This window comes from Musa acuminata, chromosome BXJ3-4, assembly GCF_036884655.1.
Source record: "Musa acuminata AAA Group cultivar baxijiao chromosome BXJ3-4, Cavendish_Baxijiao_AAA, whole genome shotgun sequence".
NCBI classification, from domain to species: Eukaryota; Viridiplantae; Streptophyta; class Magnoliopsida; order Zingiberales; family Musaceae; genus Musa; species Musa acuminata.
This window is the reverse complement of record NC_088352.1, coordinates 46,911,780-46,929,720: the sequence shown is the minus strand read 5'-3', so window position 1 is coordinate 46,929,720 and position 17,941 is coordinate 46,911,780. Positions and strand designations below refer to the sequence as shown.

Genomic DNA, 17,941 nt, shown 5'->3' with positions numbered 1-17,941 from the left:
GAAACAATGGAACCGATGATGATGGAGTCTATGCCACTACTTTGTGACATGGCCAGCCATCTTCTCTCTCTCTCTCTCTCTCTCTCTCTCTCATCATTCTTCTTATTTTTCCCTTTTTCCTTCCTTCTGGTTTGGAAGCTATTAGTACTCCAAACTGCCTTCCTCCTCCTCTCCTAAGTACCTCCCACAAAGAAAGAGCAACTCCGGTAGGAGGCTGTGGTGTGATTTCAGCTACGGTGACTGTCATGTGGGTTTGTCAAGGGGTCTCTTACGGTGCTTATTGGCATTCTGTCCACCTCCAACCCTTCCTTTCTCATGGCACCAAGAGCATCAAAAGAAAGATATGGAGGTGGGCAGCCTGCCAACCGAGCTCCGTAGGCTTCTCTTTGTAAAACCCATATGATTAGATCTTTTGATCTAACGCTAGCCTGAAGTTTCTTACAGGAACGCAGACCGACAACTCAGGCGAGGAACTCATGGATGATGAATGGAATCTACAAGGAAGGTGAGGATGAAGACTCTTGCCGTACGTATTGCTAATCTAAGCAAAAATATGATTGCACTTCATGGAACCATGCATCCATCCTACTACTACTACACTTGTTGGCATGAGGGTTTTCCTTTGGCTTCATTGCTGTGTCATATATCTTCATTATATGCTGGTCTCTCTTTGTAGACGCACACTTCAGCTTGCCATGCGGAAAATAGGTTACTCCTCGTTGGTATATTGCTAGTTTCATCTGCTTCAATGCCTTCCATCTTTCTGAATCGATTTACGAGTACGGTTTTGGTACTGTTGCTCTTCGACGGCAGATCCAAATGTTAGATGAGAGCAGGAAGGAAGCCTGTTCATGTTTCTGTTCTGAATGCAGATCCATATAGTAAGTAAACCAGGGCAGAAAGGAAATCCAGATGTTATGTTCTTACAAGAAACATCTTTATGGATGCCTTTTATGGTACTGTTGCAGTTGTTCCAAATGTCATATGAGAGATGCAATCCATGCCCTAAACAAGGTAAAATACACTTATATAAATCAAACAAATATAATGGACTATATACCTCTCTCTCTCTCTCTTTATAATTTTTTTTCTTGGGTGGTCAAATCTTCTGAAGGTGAAAAAAAAGGAACGGAAAGCTGTCTCAGCAGATGGTTGGATCCTTGAAACCCTAACATTTATGTGCTGCTACGAATAGATGCTATCAATCATCACTTTCTTGTTTGCTATCTGACAAGATAATAATAAGCAACATCCATCGAGTACAATACTTGCATGTAATCTCCTCGTATCATGAACATGTAGAGAGTTGCAGTGTGATATGAATCATGTGTGTTCTAATGGACGATGGACATTAGGGTGGTGGAGGCATCAAAATATCTCTCAAAAGACTTGATTTGATGTGGAAGAAACACTCTTTCATCCGCAATCATAAGGCACGTTTGCAGAGAAAGAATGTTTAGTAAGAGACTGCCCAAAGTAGATTTGATTCAGTATACATTTTCTATGGTGTGTTGTTGTTGTTGTTCATCATCATCAATATGAAATACTTTGGCTTGAATTTATGTGTTCTTCGGCAAGTGTTACGCTTGCCATGAAAATTTCATGACTTTATTCCATGCAAAATATGGTTGAATGAAGTACTTAGGTAATCAATCATGGTGATGGAGGAATCGCATGCCAATTGTGGATGTGTAAGATCATAAATACTCTAAAGAGGTGTAAAATGATACCAAATAATCGGTTTAACATTATTTAAAATGACATATATGAAACTCATACATGAACTCCAACATGAGATCTGTCACTTGTATAATAATATACTGATCATCAGAATATATTTTAATGTGTAACCTCTTATGATAAGATCCAAATCATAATCATACTCATCATACAACTATCATATAATATAACATAATAATTATCTTTACAGGACTAAGAGCTTAAACAATTTTTTTTTTCATATTATTTCAAACTTTATGTAATCATATATCATCTAAAACTAACAATATTCATATATTTTTTAAATTATATTTAAATATAATATTTAATAGATATTTTCATATAAATTCAGTTAAGATAACTTAAAAATACTTATAAAACAATGACGGATTAAATCATATTTTTTTAAAAATTATAAATATTAAAATTTTGTTAACAATACTTTTCAATAATAAAATGATTTGTAAATCATGGAAATTATATGCATTTATAAATTTCAAACATATCTATTATTACCTTCACAAACAGATTATACAGATTTGATGTAAACATAAAAAGATAAAATCAAAATATCCGGATAATAAAATGCTTAGACTCACAGGGAAGCAACTCTTCATCACTGTGTTGTTCATCTTCTGTGTGATACTTCTCAGAACCGCCATTAGTTTCTTGCTCATACGAATCGACATGATCACAGTGGTCTCTAACATCCGATGAGCTATAAGACGACTGCTTTCGGATGTCAAGGAAGGATCATCTCGATGAGTCGATACATCCACGACAGGAAAAGCAGATCATAGGGTGTACCTCTTCCGAGAGTAGGGTGAGTGGAATAAGCCTCAAGTACTTAACGATATCATCCTGTGCTCTTCTCATCTGGTTCCGGAGATGGCTGTGGTTGATCATACGAGAGACGTAGTTTTGTCTGTGGAAGCCGTGGACGAGCTCGTAGGACCTCTCCAGTGTATCCTCCAGCTTCGTCAATGTCTTTATGGAACCCTCACTGAGTGCCTTGTCCTGGAGCTTCTCCAGATGCGAGGTGATCAGCTGCAGATACTCCGGGAATTCCAGGCAATCCTCCCTGAGGCTTTGTGCAGTCTCGGCGGCGTCGATGAAGGTTCTGATGAGGCCGACGACGTTGGCCACCTCCTCCATAGTCGCCTTGCCTTCCCCAAAACAGTCTCAACGCTAAAACTGTAAGCCGATCGTCGTTGGTTTGATGGAGACAAAGGGGAAATGTTTCTATTTCAGTGTGTTTGTCTGGTCACTCTTCCTCCTGTGCTCATCTCTGGCTGTTTCTGAAAGAACCTTAACAGAGGAACAGCATAAGAAAGTCAGCGTTGACTCGACGTGGTCGTCCTTTCTACCTCGTACGCTCTTTCTATCCTCTCTAGTTTTTGTTGTTCTAAGCATCAGTAAGGTGGGTTGGATCACTTAACGAGTGTTAGGTTTCTTACTCTAAACATTAGTTAAGCGGGCTCGGACACCTAATGGGGTATCTAAATGCATTCACAAAGGCCTCTTGCTTAGATACGTGTTTGTTTGGTGTTAGATCTTGTCATCTACGATGAGGATCATGTTGATATTGTTTGACCTTTTGGATTAATCATAAAGATGCGATTCCTCAACAGATTATATATATATATATATATTCAACCTTAGATTTTTTTGTCCCCTCATCAAAAAGACAAATAATATATGCAACAAAAAGATGGAGCAGCAACGGCACCAAAGATTAGAAGATCTCATTTTATTGGGCCACGGCCCAAAAAGCCCATTATAAGATTATTTGACAGCAAAATGATGTATAATTATTTCACATCTGTCGCTTCCGTAGCATAGTGGTAGTGCGTTCGCTTCGTAAGCGAAAGGTCGCGAGTTCGATCCTCGCCGGGAGCTTTTTTTTATCGCCCATTTTTAAGATAGCGCAATAAGATATCATTCGTTGTCCTATATATTCACGTTGGTCGGAGTATGTTGGGTTGCCGATGGAAAAGACAGCGACGTGAGTTTATTGTCTGCGATGAAGAACAAAAAGAAGGCTTCTTTTTGACTCGTTGGGAAGGATGGAACGAACGCGTTCATGCTGCAGCCGAAGCCCACAAAATCCAGCATCAATGGCGGTAAAGGACTCACCTCAGCATGAGAGGAGACACAGAGCCACTTCGTCCACCTTCGAGGTTAGGCAACAATGGTGGAGCAGAGTATTAGCCTGACCTACCTAGCATGCACCATTGATTCATTTGATTGGATCGGCTCACGTTCACCAAATTACGTTTCCCCCTTCCCCTTCTGCACGTCATAGCTTGACCTCAACGTCACGTAGCACCCCAACCTCCCCACCCCATCATCACGTCAAATCCGATCCTACCATCTTCCATTCCCCGCCATTGGATTCCACCTCTCGCTCCCCAAATCCTTCCGGCGGCTCCCAACTCATTCGACAGAGAGAGCGGTGGCCAACCGCAGGTCTCGTTCTGTTTCTGGAGTCGTTGTTTCTTCCTCTAACAGCAAGGAGAAAGAAAGCAGATTCGGAAACTATTTTCCTCCTTCAATCCTTGCGAGCGTTGAGAAGACGAGAGAGAAGGGAATGGAAGAGAGAGATTGCTTCTGCTGCTGCTGATACTGTATTCGAAGTCAGTAAACGAAGCATGGCGGAAGGGGCGGCGGAGGAGGGAGTGTTATGCGCGAAGGTGATGACGGACGAGCAGATGGAGGTCTTGATGAGTCAAATCTCCGCCTACGCTACCATCTGTGAGCAGCTCGTGGAGATGCATAGGACCACGACGGCCCAGCAGGACTCGCTCTCAGGTCCTCTCTCTGTGTTAGTTCTCCTCCTCCTCCACATGGCAGATTCGGGTGCTCTTGGGTTGCTGGTTAAGCCAAAATTGGAAATTTTCTTAAGATCTTCGTATCTAGCTGCTGGATATGCCTAAAATTGAAGAGTTTTATGTGCCTCAGCGTATCTATTTTCTTGGGAGCACTTGCTGAGTTTGATATTTCATTTGGGTTGCTTCTTCCTTCCGAGTTCTGACAGTTTTAGAACTTCCTTGTCTTCGACTCCATGAGGTTGTAGGTTTAGAGTCAAATACATGGTTGTTGGAGTAATCATGCTCGTCAGGGAAGTCTTGGATTGCTGGATTCGAGTGCAAGAACTGTTTCCTTTAGTGTTTCTTATGATCTCAACTCCGGAACTGTTGCCTTTTAGCTATCTGACTTCGGCTAAGGATCACCTCTCGATCCTTCTGATCTTTTCAGGCTTATTCTTGGGGTTTTCGATGTCTCTTATTCTTGAATTGTTTCTTTCGGGTAATCAAATTGCTGTCTGCCATCAGGAACGAGGTCGAGTCATCTGTTCGCTGATCAACCATCTGGAGGTGCCAAGATCTCTGCAAAGCAGCGTTGGACACCAACCGCTGTGCAGGTACGGATTCTTGAGAGCATATTCTACCATGGCAATGGAACTCCAAGCAAGCAAAGGATCAAAGAGATCACTTCTGAGCTCTCACAACATGGCCAAGTTTCCGAGACCAACGTCTATAACTGGTTTCAGAACAGAAGGGCACGTTCGAAAAGGAAGCAGGCATTTGCAGCACCGAGCAATACTGAATCTGAAGCCGAGGAGGAATCCCCGAGCGAGAAGAAAGCCAAGAAAGGAGATGCATTTACATGACAGTCGAAAGTTTTCCGGTGGTTCTGATGAAATGTCTGTCTGTGCATCGACTGGTAAGCAGCCTTAAAGTCTCTTTCAGCTTATCGTTTATGCTTTACATGGATTTAGCTGACAATGATATCATCATCACAACTGAAGCAGATATCGGTCGAGATTGCTTGTTTGTGATCTAAATGATGTTCTGATATGAGTACGAGTCTCTGACAAATCTTATGCGCTGAGCCATTATTTTTTATGCTGCTAACATTGTTAGGTTATTAATCTGTGCTCAGTATTATCTCCACAGTGATATGAGACAGTCTACTTCAAAAGATCTGATCAAAATAAGGTGAAAAGCTTATGTTATATCAAATGTAAACAATATTGCAACCTGTGAAGGTAATACTGAATCATCAGAGTCATTTGCAGACAAACTTTTGATAATTATAAGGTGTCCGATCGACATACATTTCATGCTGTCAGCACCTCTTTTTTAAGGTGATATAATTAGGAAAAGAAATGCGTATAAGGAGAGAAGTACAAGAAGACATACTTTAGCTGCTCTTTGAACTGTATTAAACACTGCTTACATTGCTTTCAAGAATGTTCAGATCTATACTTAATCTTCAACTTAAAATAAATATCATATATATATATATATATATATATATATATTGAAATCCACTGCAAATTCAATTAAGTCGGATTTAACTAAAGTTACAAAGTGTCTGAATATGAACAAACACTGTTCATGCATGCGGTTTTGCCAAGTGTATTTTGGGAAAACTCCCTCTGATTATAGGAATCGGATTATATCAACTAAACAATAGACATCAATCTCCGAAGAACTTATGTGGTCAATTAGAGATAACAGAATCCATGAGTGTAACTTACAAAAGGAAAACAGACCTTAAGCACATGAACCGCTTGTTTAGTTGAAAGAACACTTCCACATGCATAAATTTTACTGTCTCGTGAATCTAATAATGTCCATCGGGATTCCTGTTCCAAGACAAGTATGAAGGATCTCCGAGGGTCCTGCAAAAGAATCATATGAATTAACTTAACCATCACCGGGAAGCGAAAAATGCAATGTCTAGATAATGGGACTTGCATTTAGTTGGTTGGTTCTAAAAGGTATATGATGTTTATGCCGACTGTCGCACTTTGCATTTCTATCAGATCCAATTCAAATTAGTTGTGAAACATAACTTTAGCTCATCTGTGAACCAAATATCTTCTGATGCACCAACTAAAACCAGAAACTTGCTTGAACTAAGAAGGATCTATCAGTAAAAGCTACAATGTTCTATAGTTCACTGGTTGATGGAATTACAGTTGTTAACTAAAGAATCCATTGTCTTATACAGGTAATATAAGTTGGACATGCTGAATGATGGAAAAAAAACAAATAAGATGGTTTAGCAAATCTAAATTTAAAGGTTTATGAACATAAATATTTCATGTATTTGATATATTTCAATAGAATGTGTGATAACAGAAAATGACAGGCCAGAAGCTTACCTGGGTTTCAACAAATACAATATTATGAAGCCCATAGCAAGAAATAGGCATAGACTACCAATTGTGAGATAAGCAGTACCAAGGAAATCATTCTTCCCACCTATCCAGGAGGTAGTTGAAAGTACCAAGTTTTTCTTCCCCTCAAAACTATATGTGTTATAGTTGTTCTGTATTGTCACTGTGACTTGCTCATTAGCCGCAAGGTCCGTCTCAATTCTCCCATAGAGTTTTCTGAATCTTGGCAGAGCAGCTGTTCTCATCCAAACAATGAGATCTTCTTGCTCACTTAACTGCAGTTCATACAATAATTAGCCACTGTTGAATAAAGAAAAAACAAATGATGACAGGACATCCAGAAATAGAAGACAAATAATTGGACAATACAACAATAATAACAAAGCTATAAGTCCCAACTAAAACACAACAAGAACAAAAGAAGTTCTTGGGATGCCGGCATTGAGTTTGGCACCTCCTACAATAATCGAACAATATAACAGGAAGTCAAATCAAAGGAAGAATACAATACTTACAGGAATGCTGGCATTGAGTTTGGCACCTCCTATCAGACCTCCCATCTGGAAATTCTTGGGATAAACATCACTTCCAAATTTATGTTCTTTATCACTTTGCCAGGCTATATTCTTTTTGTTCACCTCAATGATTTTACTGTTTACTGCAAATGAGTATGTGTCATTGAACAAGCTCCATGCAATGAGACCACATGGAACAATCACAGACCCATCTGAAGTTGTGGCTTCCGGTGCACAATTAGTTGTTTCTGTCTCACTTGCCTTGCTTCGGAGTTGCTTATCGCTTCTGCTTTTAACATACCTAGGTTACCAAATTAAATGTGCATTCAGTAAGAAGGAAAATTATGCAATGGTTTGGGTTGTGTGAATAGAAAATTTCAGACAATGCAAAATGAATCATCCATAAAATAACAAAGAATAAGAGAGGTAAAAGTGTTATTCAAACCTGCGATGGTTCTGATAGAAGTTGTCAAGCTACATAAAATGAATCAGCCAGGAAAACAAAACAAAGAATAAGAGAGGTAAAAAGTAATTCAAACCTGCGATGGTTCTGATAGAAGTTGTCAAGCTCATAATAAATATGAACGGGACCCTCCATGTTCTTTGGCACCTGAAATACGAGTTATACTCACTCAATGCTGAGTTCTTGCATTAAAAACAACATAAATCTGAGGAACTGAAATAGTGACGATTTTGATTACAGTTAAAGTTCTGGTACAAGTTTTGTTAGTCGTGGTGCTTTGGATGAATGCAACTTTGTCATTCTGCAACTGCTCAGGAATGCAGTCTGTGTCATATTGATAAACAATTTCAACCACCTACATGTCAATCAAGATTCATTAACACTGCATGAATTTACAGGGGATGAACTAGAGTGAACAAAATGAACTTACTTGTCCTGATGCAGACAAGGAGAGAAGTCCAATTGGAATGAAGATAATTCCTATGAAAGCAAATGCTGTTACTACCTGCAAAATGAAAAAGAATAGCACACCAACTTATTCAAAAGGAAAATAGCATGTCTTTTCAGTTCAAATTTTATATAATCATCACAAGTACTTACAATTGCTGGAGTTAGTAATGGTTTGCAAGCAGGAAGCTCTTGTTGTGTAAACCTTGAATCTAGAATCGAAAAGAAAAACCACTTAGTTGCATTTCAAAGAGAAAATGGGAGGCCATCGAGAGATGCAAAAAGATGGCCTCAACATAGTATCAGACAGTAGCTTAAAATGAATTAATAAGATCAATGTTTTACAGGAAAATAAATGAACAACTTTGATGCAGCTATTGAAAGCATGATATTTTGGAATAAAGTATGCATCATCCAATCTCAGGCTACAAAGTATCTTGACACATGCTTTTGCACGGTTCCCCAATCTCAGACTACATTTCTACAAGAGTCTTAAACTATTTTCCAAAGCTATATTTTCTCTGTTGCGAAAGATATTTTATGCTATGATTTACAAGACAAAAGGACTTAGGAGACTGAAATACGTGGAAATCAAGCAGATATTGAGCTATGCATCAATCACTACAACTCTTTCCGATCCGATACAAAAACATTTTGATAAAAGATGCAATCCTTATTAATAGACACAGAATATGAGCTAAATATCCTCACAACTAATCACAATTCACAAGTCAACGCTCACCTTGCTTGGAACACTACTCTATCTCATCTTAAATTCAGAACGCTGCAGAAAATTACAGTTTCCACTTCCCACAAGACAGTTTCAAAAACGATGGCCGACTTCTATAATAAATGATGTAAATTTAATAATGGTAGAACTAATACAACCTACATTGCTTCAATTGACATTTAATCCGAACAGAAGAAACAAAAAAAGAAGAGTCGACTTATTCGCAATGTTAAAAGAGAAATAAGGAAAGGAAGGAAGGGGTGACGCACATTTGGGTTTCTTGGACTTCCTCCTCGGTTCGGCAGCGCCATCGCTTCCGGAAGTCGAATCTCCCCTTGGATTCATATCAAAGAAGAGATAGAGACGAGAACCAAAAGGAGATCGAGCAGCGGAAGAGGGAGAAGGGAGGACAAGACGAGGTGTGGGTATTGAAAGGGGCGCCTTTTCCGCCCCAGGGACGCGAGAACCGTTGGAGCCGAGCGACCCCTGCCGGGGTAGTAGAGGCGCGGAAGCGGATCGAACGCGTACCGGGTGAGGGTTCTAAAGAACGATCCGATCCATCCGAATTCGGATCTGTTATCTTTCGGGCGTTTAATCCGATCCGAGAAACACTATCATTATAGTGTTTTAACATTGTATTATAGTATTTATAGAGATAATTCTATAAGTCTGAAGAGGACAATATTTTTTTATATGAGAAAATTTAAATTTTAAATTTTAAATATAAAATAATTGGCTTTTAAAATATATATAATTATTTTAAATGACATTGCACTATCAGCAGAATAAATATATGTTGACAGGCTGATGATGCAAATTTATTCGTATCTGTCATCAACCCAATAATAAAAAGGATAACGAACCAACAAAACACCCAAAAAAATCCAACAACCACACATTATTTGAGTCCTCGGTGCATTAAAATCCACCCACTACACTGTTCTTCACTTCAAATTGAACCACTGATCTGATGAAGTGAACGAATTCAAGCAAAGGGTAAAGGGTGTTCGCCGATTTGCTGCAACGAAGCCGGCGACTTCACCCTCTCTCTCTCTCTCTCTCTCTCGCTCCCCTTTCTCTCGCTTCTTCCCCAAGACGATCTCTCTGTCTCCAATCATCTACTCGATTGAGTAATTCCTTGAGGTCGACAGCCGTCTGCGACATCGCGGCGCTCGATGCGACCTCTTTGTAGGTTTTGATGGGCAATTCTTGCCGGGGATCCTTCGGAAGCAAGTACCATCGCCGCAGCTCCGCCGAGCCACCGTCGTCGAAGTGCCTCCACCAGTCCGAGCGCAGCTCCGTCCCCGACGACTCCCCCAAGAAGCCACCCAAGCAGCAGCGTGAGGCCGCCGCCGCCGTCATCATGAGGCGGGGCTTCGACCCTAGCTCCAACTACGTGCTCGGCCACAAGACGCCCGACATCCGGGACCTGTACATCCTGGGGCGGAAGCTGGGGCAGGGGCAGTTCGGCACCACGTACCTGTGCACTGAGATCGCCACGGGGAATGACTACGCCTGCAAGTCCATCGCCAAGCGGAAGCTGATATCGAAGGAGGACGTGGAGGACGTGCGGCGGGAGATCCAGATCATGCACCACCTCTCCGGCCACAAGAACGTCGTCACTATCAAGGGCGCCTTCGAGGACGCGCTGTACGTGCACATCGTGATGGAGCTGTGCTCCGGCGGGGAGCTCTTCGACCGGATCATCGAGAGGGGGCATTTCAGTGAGCGCAAGGCGGCAGAGCTCATCCGGATAATTGTTGGGGTTGTGGAGGCCTGCCATTCGCTGGGGGTCATGCACCGGGACCTGAAGCCGGAGAATTTCTTGTTGGTGAATAAAGACGATGACTCCTCCCTCAAGGCCATTGATTTCGGGCTCTCTGTGTTCTTCAAGCCAGGTAAGGAGGGATGAAAAGGGAAAAAAAACACATCTTTGGCAGTTTCAATGTCTAGAATATTACTTAGATTGCAGCATATTGTGGCTTCGTTAGTTATGTTCTGTTTGGAAGCGGTAGGGTTTATGTTAGCTTCCTTTATGATAAGTGTCATTGCATTCATGCCCTAATTGTCTTTTTACAAAGTCATCAGTTTGTCTGCCTTCTCGAATTGTTTCTGTGCGTTGGTCTTTGGTGGAAACAATAGCGAACCAAAATCCGTTCTTATCAGTCCACTTCAATGCACTTGTTTGGGTTTGACCTTGACACCAAGGCTTAATAGCTGATTGGGCAGACATGTCAGTGCAATGAGCGTAACTGGCATATATATTTTCTTTCACAAATTTTGAGCACCATGGAAATAGTGAAAATCACACTTTGACCTGGGATGAATGTGCTTCTTTCTTACCCACTTTTGACAACTAAAACAACAAGCATGCCAATAAATGATGCCTTTAGACAAGTTAACAATCACAAGTTTAGGCGCTTTTGGATTTGGCTCATAGAGTCTTGCATATTAACAGAACGTGTTCTATGGATTAGATATTTTGGCTGTCAACTTGTGTTCTGATTGCTGGTAAGAAATGATCTAGGATGAAGCAGAAGTATGCAAAAGTTAATTAGAGGCAATTGATGATTTGCCTTTTAGATGTCTTCTCTCCAGATCTGGCTTCAGGGTGTTTTAGATGTTTCTAGAAGCATTACAAGCCTTTGTTAATAAACGACTATCATTTTTTCCATTATTCTGTAGCAGGGGAGGAGCTCAAATTCACTACACAGTAAAAGGACAAGATAAGTAACTGACTTATTTCTTATAAGACAATTGGGTTCTGTATTTATATGCATGCTTGGTTATTTGTGTTCTCTAATGACTTGCCCTAAATTCATTTATTGGGAATGCATAATTATGTGTTTGCCTCGAATTTGTCTATTTGGAACAGGGAGGAAGGGGGGTATGTTTAACAACTCAGGAATTAATTAGTGTCTGTAGAACACTGAATTTTAAAAGACAAATGTATTTTTGAACACAAAGAAAAGGTGAAAAAGGTCAAATTTATGCTTTTCGTTTCACAGAATGCTCATCTTATTCGTTTCACAACTTCCTAGATACTATCTTTGATTTTGTCAAATTATTCTTGGTACAAGGCCTAGTTAGTTACTCTTTTGTGTTTCATCTGGTAAAAGCTAAACATGTGCAGAAATGTTCCATTCTATCACTTAATCTAATGGTTATATGACATGTCTAGTACATTTTGCAATTTACTTTGATGATAAAAAAATGATTTGATTCTCTATTTTCCTATCAAAATGAAAAATTAGCATAACACATCACCGTTTAGGTTATATTTGTTCATTGATATTGGCATCTTAAGACTATAATTGAACATATTTTATTTATCAAATTCTTTAACTGTATTGAAGATACAGCCACTTTCGAAGCTCAATGAGGCTTATCATTAGTCCTTTGTTCTTGTGATATACTTCATAGTTCATATATTATTTTGTCTTTGTTGTTTCTACAATCTTCATTAGTCATTACTGCTTGCTTAATCACATTCTGTTTCTTCTTTGATTGCAAACTCTTGGTTTTCATGCTTCATTCAGGTCAAATTTTTACTGATGTTGTCGGAAGCCCATACTATGTCGCTCCTGAAGTATTATGCAAGCACTATGGACCAGAAGCTGATGTCTGGACTGCTGGTGTTATCTTATATATACTATTGAGTGGCGTGCCACCTTTTTGGGCTGGTGTGACCTCGATGTCCTTGTGCTATTATATTTTATAACAAGAGAAATTATTAAAGCTGATTATTTTGATTTCAGAAACACAGCAAGGAATATTTGATGCAATCATGAAGGGAGTCATTGATTTTGACTCAGATCCATGGCCTTTGATCTCTGAAAGTGCCAAGGTTCTAATAAATAAGATGCTTTGCTCTCTTCCTTCAGAACGCTTGACAGCCCACCAAGTACTATGTATGTTCTAATCTGAAATTGTAGATATTTGATTCCTTGCTTATATATGTCATTGTTTTTCTATACAAGGAACATAAAATACGCAGTTTGAGTTTGCACTTTATGTAATTTTATTCTTTTTTGCAATGATGTAGGCTAGTAATATTTTTATGAGAGACAGTGAGATGTTATGTGTTAAAGAAGCAAGTACTTTATACCCGATACCCTTCCTTCTTTCCTTCCCTCCTCTGGTTTGGTTTGGTTATGGGCAAGAAGCTCTAATTGTGGGATTGCTAGTGTAAAGGTGTCTAATGAACCAACTCTGGAGAATCTGTTTAAGAACAAAGCTTTATTGAAGTTGAATGAATTACAAAATTGTAGATAATGCTCTCTCCATTCATCATCTATTACAATATTCAGGTTTCTGAAAATAATTCTTTTGTTTTACATGCACCACAAACATGGTGGTTCCACATTTCTTCTGAACAATTATTCTTCAATGGCTTTTATTAAGCTAGAGCAATCCTAGAGTTCGGTGCAATCTTTTAAAGAAGAGGCTGAAATGATGAATGTGCTAGCAATGATGAAAAAGAGACAAAGAAAAATGCAATAAGAAGGCTTTGTCTTTGACAATACTTCTATTGATTTTTGTGTAGATTGAAATATTTTCCAGTTATCATCCATTAACTAGTTTAGGTTCCCGAAATAACTCTTCTGCTCACATGAATGCTAGAGATCTAAAAAAATGATGGTTCCTTATTGTGAAATGTCATTGTGTCTTTTACTTAGCAAAGGTAATGGTATGCTAGAATCATCTTTCTTGAGAGAACTATACATCCTACAAAGAGTTTTCTTTGCTCATCTGCGTACAGTTTTTATATCTTTAGACTGCATCTGTGAAATCTTGCAGTACAAAGTCCTGTAGTACTTTGGTCTAAAAAGTGGCATATGTGGTGCAAGGTTCATGAACCAAATGCTACTTGAGATTAAAATGTTGAAAACATTGTGGTTGCAAGGAGCAGGACTTAGATGCTGAATCTATAGATGTCATTCTGTCAGAATGATTGTACTTTCAAGTTTCAAGATATCAATAATGTCATATGTCATTTCATACCTTTTTGCGTGCGCAGGTCATCCATGGATTTGTGAGCATGGAGTTGCTCCTGATCGAGCACTTGATCCTGCAGTTCTCTCACGCCTAAAGCAATTTTCAGCAATGAATAAATTAAAGAAGATGGCTTTGCGAGTGAGTACACAGCTTAAAATTTGATGATGTTTCGTTAATTAGGATTAAGAATACCCCTAGTTTGACTGTTCTGAGAGATTTGCTGAAGCTAAAAGAACAAATTTAGACCCCGAAGCTGTTATAGGTGTATTCAAATATTACATTTTTGTACTCCGGTACAAGTCATTATATTTACATTCTCAAAGATTGGCCCTATTCCCTATCAGGTTATAGCTGAAGGCCTTTCAGAGGAGGAGATTGCTGGATTAAGAGAAATGTTCCAGGCAATGGATACAGACAACAGTGGATCAATTACATTTGATGAGCTTAAAGCAGGTTTGAGAAGATATGGTTCCACTCTGAAGGATACAGAAATTCGTGATCTTATGGAAGCTGTAAGATAACATTTTTCTTTTATAAGTATACTAGTTTGATTTGATGACTGCTTATTACAAGGTATGCTTTTAGTTTACTGCATGCTACATGTGCATTTGGACTATAAAGTCGCTCTTTTTCTGTTCAAACTCTGCTGTTTCATCACCCTCACAACACTAATTGCTTGTTCTGTGTTTTTTATGTTTATAATTAAGAACACTAAGCTGTTTTATTTTTCATAAATGGAATGTTTATCCATCATTTTGTAGTTATCAGGAAATACAATATATTTTGAAGTGGGAACCAGAAAAATTCTATTTTCTACCGGTTATAATTTTCACATTATGGCACTGATAAATATTTTACTTAGGGTGACCAATATTCCTGAAAACTTAAGTTGTCAGAAAAGGGCTCAATCTGTATTAAACTCTAAATGAACAATTAGGCTTGACAAGTGAAACTCTAGCCATTTTCATGGTGCAACCTAAATAAAGAATGACTATTGCACAAATATTAGTTAAGCATTGGGTGAAATAAAGAGGGGACAATACAAGACTCAAATAGACAATCTGTTCCAGTCTAATGATAAAGATTTTGATAGGATCCTCACTTATTTTAAAAGCTTAAGTTGTCAGGAATTAAGTTATAAGGAAATAACCTGATCTATATTAATCTCTAACAGGTACAACAAATGCCTAGAGCTGAGGGTTAAAATTTTATTTTCCTAATGACCTTGCACAACATAATAGTACATGGAGATTAAGAAATGTTTAAAGCTGTTATTTAATTTGATTGTCAAAATTGGGTTGGGAATAGATGGATCTAAACTTTTTGTCTTATTGGACACAAAAGCCATAGAAGTATGGGAATGACTCGACCGATTTCTAATAACTATGTGGCATCACTTGAATTCTGGAGTATAAATGGTTAATGATGAACTCTATTTAGATAGAATATGATGTTCTGGGTTGCACTATGAACTCTAATCTATGTGCACATTTTTACTTTCATGGGCACTGCTCTGAAACTGAGAATGAATGTACGGATTGTACATGGGAAGCTACAGTTGTCATCTGATAAGTTTCTAGAAGTCTTCACTGTTATTCCTTAATGGTAGGCATATCTGCTTAGGAAGCCTTTTGATTATAAAGGTTGATGATTGTAGTTTTAAAATTTTTTTTGTGCTATGTTTTTGACTTCATAAAATTCTTTCAGGCTGATGTGGACAACAGTGGTACCATCGACTATGGTGAATTTATTGCTGCAACAGTTCATCTCAACAAATTGGAACGTGAAGAACATTTGGTGGCAGCTTTTTCATATTTTGATAAGGATGGAAGTGGTTATATCACAGTTGATGAACTTCAGCAAGCCTGTAAGGAGCATAATATGACTGATGCTTCCCTCGAAGACATTATTAGGGAAGTGGATCAGGATAATGTAAGTTGTATCTACTATAAGCTAAATATAGATTTGGTCGAGACCAACATAACATTTCCTTTATTCATCGACCTGATTGAGCTCAATCAATAAATCTAATCTGAATTCTCTGTTTTCCAGCTAGCTAATATTTAAATTTTTTTTATGGAATCTACACTGCCTGTTGTTTTCTTTCACATTAACTAAACATAATCACAAAATCGTTATATAAACGCAGAACTGAGTACACCTATATAATCAAAATTGTTCATTTGTATCAAAAGAATTGTTGCTTGTGATTTGAGTTGCTGATCTATAGGATTTATTTTGATATGCTACTCCGAAATTGTCTGGTAGCATGCCTAATGAGGATTCAGCTTTTGTAAAATGATTGGGAAGTTTATAACCATTCTCACTAGATTGCTTATTTGTCGTTAATGTTCTTTACCCTGTTTATAGCTTCTCCAGGATGTCATAATATGTAGTATCAAATAACACGACAAAGTTATTTGTTTCTATTGCATCTTTGTGGCAATGCTTTTGTGAGCTCATATGCTTGAGATTGTGCAAGGACTCGTATGCTTTTGTAACAAGCATTCAAATCTTTAAGAAAAGCACTTGATATATGCTTCTGAAACTTTGGTTTACCACATCCAATACCTGACATAGACTCATTTGTCATGTTTCAGGATGGCCGTATTGACTATAGTGAATTTGTTGCTATGATGAGAAAGGGTACTATGGGAATAGGTAGGCGGACACTGCGGAACAGTTTAAACGTAAGCATGAGAGATGCACCAGGAGCTTTGTGAAAATTTTAGCGACGTGCAGCTTCTGTTCAAAAACCTACCTTCTTACTTGTTGGCTCTGTTTGCCCGTTCTGATTTGGGTTGTGAAATGAATTTGGAAGCAGCATGCACGGAAGAATTTGAGAACTTGCTGCATGTATCAAAATTGAACTGAATACTTAATGTCTGAATTAAGACCCCGATGCATTATTGACAATATAGTGTTATCTTCTCAATTTTCAAAACAAAAAAAATTTAGAGTTCATATTCTATCAGGTGTTCAGGATTGTTCGGCTATGAATGATGAAGTATCAGAGCAGCCTTAGAAAATAATCAATGGCTAAACTGGGAAAGCAAGCGATTTGTAGTTGTGCAAGAATGAGAAGATGGTTCAGCCAATTTTTACATTGCAGAAAGGCTCAGGAAATCATGGAGAACTTCGTAAGGATGTATCTGCTCTTTATAGTTGTTTTCCTTACTGCACTAATCTTCTTCTGCTCATGAAAATATTTGTCAGCCTTACTTTTCTTTATACCCCTCCAAGAAAAAGATGCCACATGTCATCCTCTGTGTATGTAATCAAAATCTGTTAGCCCACCATTCCTTTCTATACTTAATCTTCCATTTCAAATATATGCATGTATTCAGTACTCGTGGTGAGTTTGGAGGATTCGAAGTTAATGAGCGTGTGTTTACTCTGAAATCTTTAAGAAGACATTTGGGATAATTATGGAAGTTAATGAGTATGTTTAGTCAGAAATCCTTAAGAATACACTTTTTATTTATTTATTTTTATGTGAACGACTAGGTTGAGGGAGACTTGACTACTCGTATCATTCGACTATTAACGAGTGATTGAGATCATGCATCGATCTGTCAAAGTTATAGTTACGCAACTGTCAAGGCTATAGTCACAGGGTAATCTCTTTCTTCATTAATTGTCAGTGAAAGTTCTTTCTGAAGCTCCTTTTCAAAGAGAGAATTCTGTATCTATCATAGGTTTCATTGGTTCGTGACGCTTTCATACATGTCAGATCTTTGCTGGTGAATATAAATCCTACTCCAACATCAAGGTGTCTACATATACGTGTCAGATCTTTGCAGGTGAATATAAATTCTACTCCAACATCAAGGTGTCTTACATATACGTGTCAGATCTTTGCATGTGAATATAAATCC

General features: G+C 38.5%; 3 protein-coding genes and 1 non-coding gene across 6 annotated transcripts; 3 read left to right on the top strand and 1 right to left on the bottom strand.

Moving 5' to 3' along the window:
• The first annotated feature begins 3,546 nt into the window (after window positions 1–3,546).
• TRNAT-CGU (transfer RNA threonine (anticodon CGU)) lies at window positions 3,547–3,618 on the top strand. The gene has a single exon. It is a non-coding gene; the product is annotated as a tRNA-Thr (tRNA).
• Window positions 3,619–3,807: 189 nt separating this feature from the next.
• LOC103983354 (WUSCHEL-related homeobox 8-like) lies at window positions 3,808–5,605 on the top strand. Of its 3 annotated transcripts, none has more exons than XR_010495460.1 (3): window positions 3,808–4,530; window positions 5,055–5,445; window positions 5,531–5,605. XR_010495460.1 is itself a non-coding variant. In XM_065145510.1 (2 exons), the coding sequence occupies exons 1-2, from the start codon at window positions 4,371–4,373 to the stop codon at window positions 5,390–5,392; spliced, it is 498 nt and encodes a 165-aa protein (XP_065001582.1). In that variant the 5' UTR covers window positions 3,810–4,370; the 3' UTR covers window positions 5,393–5,605. The 3 variants fall into 3 exon arrangements, 1 of the variants encoding a protein (XP_065001582.1); XR_010495459.1 differs by having other exon boundaries at window positions 3,809–4,530; window positions 5,534–5,605; XM_065145510.1 differs by having other exon boundaries at window positions 3,810–4,530; window positions 5,055–5,605.
• A 452-nt stretch (window positions 5,606–6,057) lies between these two features.
• LOC135636304 (ALA-interacting subunit 1-like) lies at window positions 6,058–9,539 on the bottom strand. Its single transcript, XM_065147959.1, has 8 exons — window positions 9,335–9,539; window positions 8,489–8,547; window positions 8,319–8,393; window positions 8,127–8,243; window positions 7,965–8,035; window positions 7,426–7,726; window positions 6,896–7,185; window positions 6,058–6,409 (listed from the first exon to the last, which is right to left on the bottom strand). The coding sequence occupies exons 1-8, from the start codon at window positions 9,408–9,410 to the stop codon at window positions 6,352–6,354; spliced, it is 1,047 nt and encodes a 348-aa protein (XP_065004031.1). The 5' UTR covers window positions 9,411–9,539; the 3' UTR covers window positions 6,058–6,351.
• Window positions 9,540–9,967: 428 nt separating this feature from the next.
• LOC103982414 (calcium-dependent protein kinase 26) lies at window positions 9,968–17,032 on the top strand. Its single transcript, XM_009399333.3, has 7 exons — window positions 9,968–10,963; window positions 12,605–12,748; window positions 12,824–12,976; window positions 14,086–14,201; window positions 14,408–14,575; window positions 15,771–15,995; window positions 16,664–17,032. The coding sequence occupies exons 1-7, from the start codon at window positions 10,264–10,266 to the stop codon at window positions 16,784–16,786; spliced, it is 1,629 nt and encodes a 542-aa protein (XP_009397608.2). The 5' UTR covers window positions 9,968–10,263; the 3' UTR covers window positions 16,787–17,032.
• Window positions 17,033–17,941: the final 909 nt, after the last annotated feature.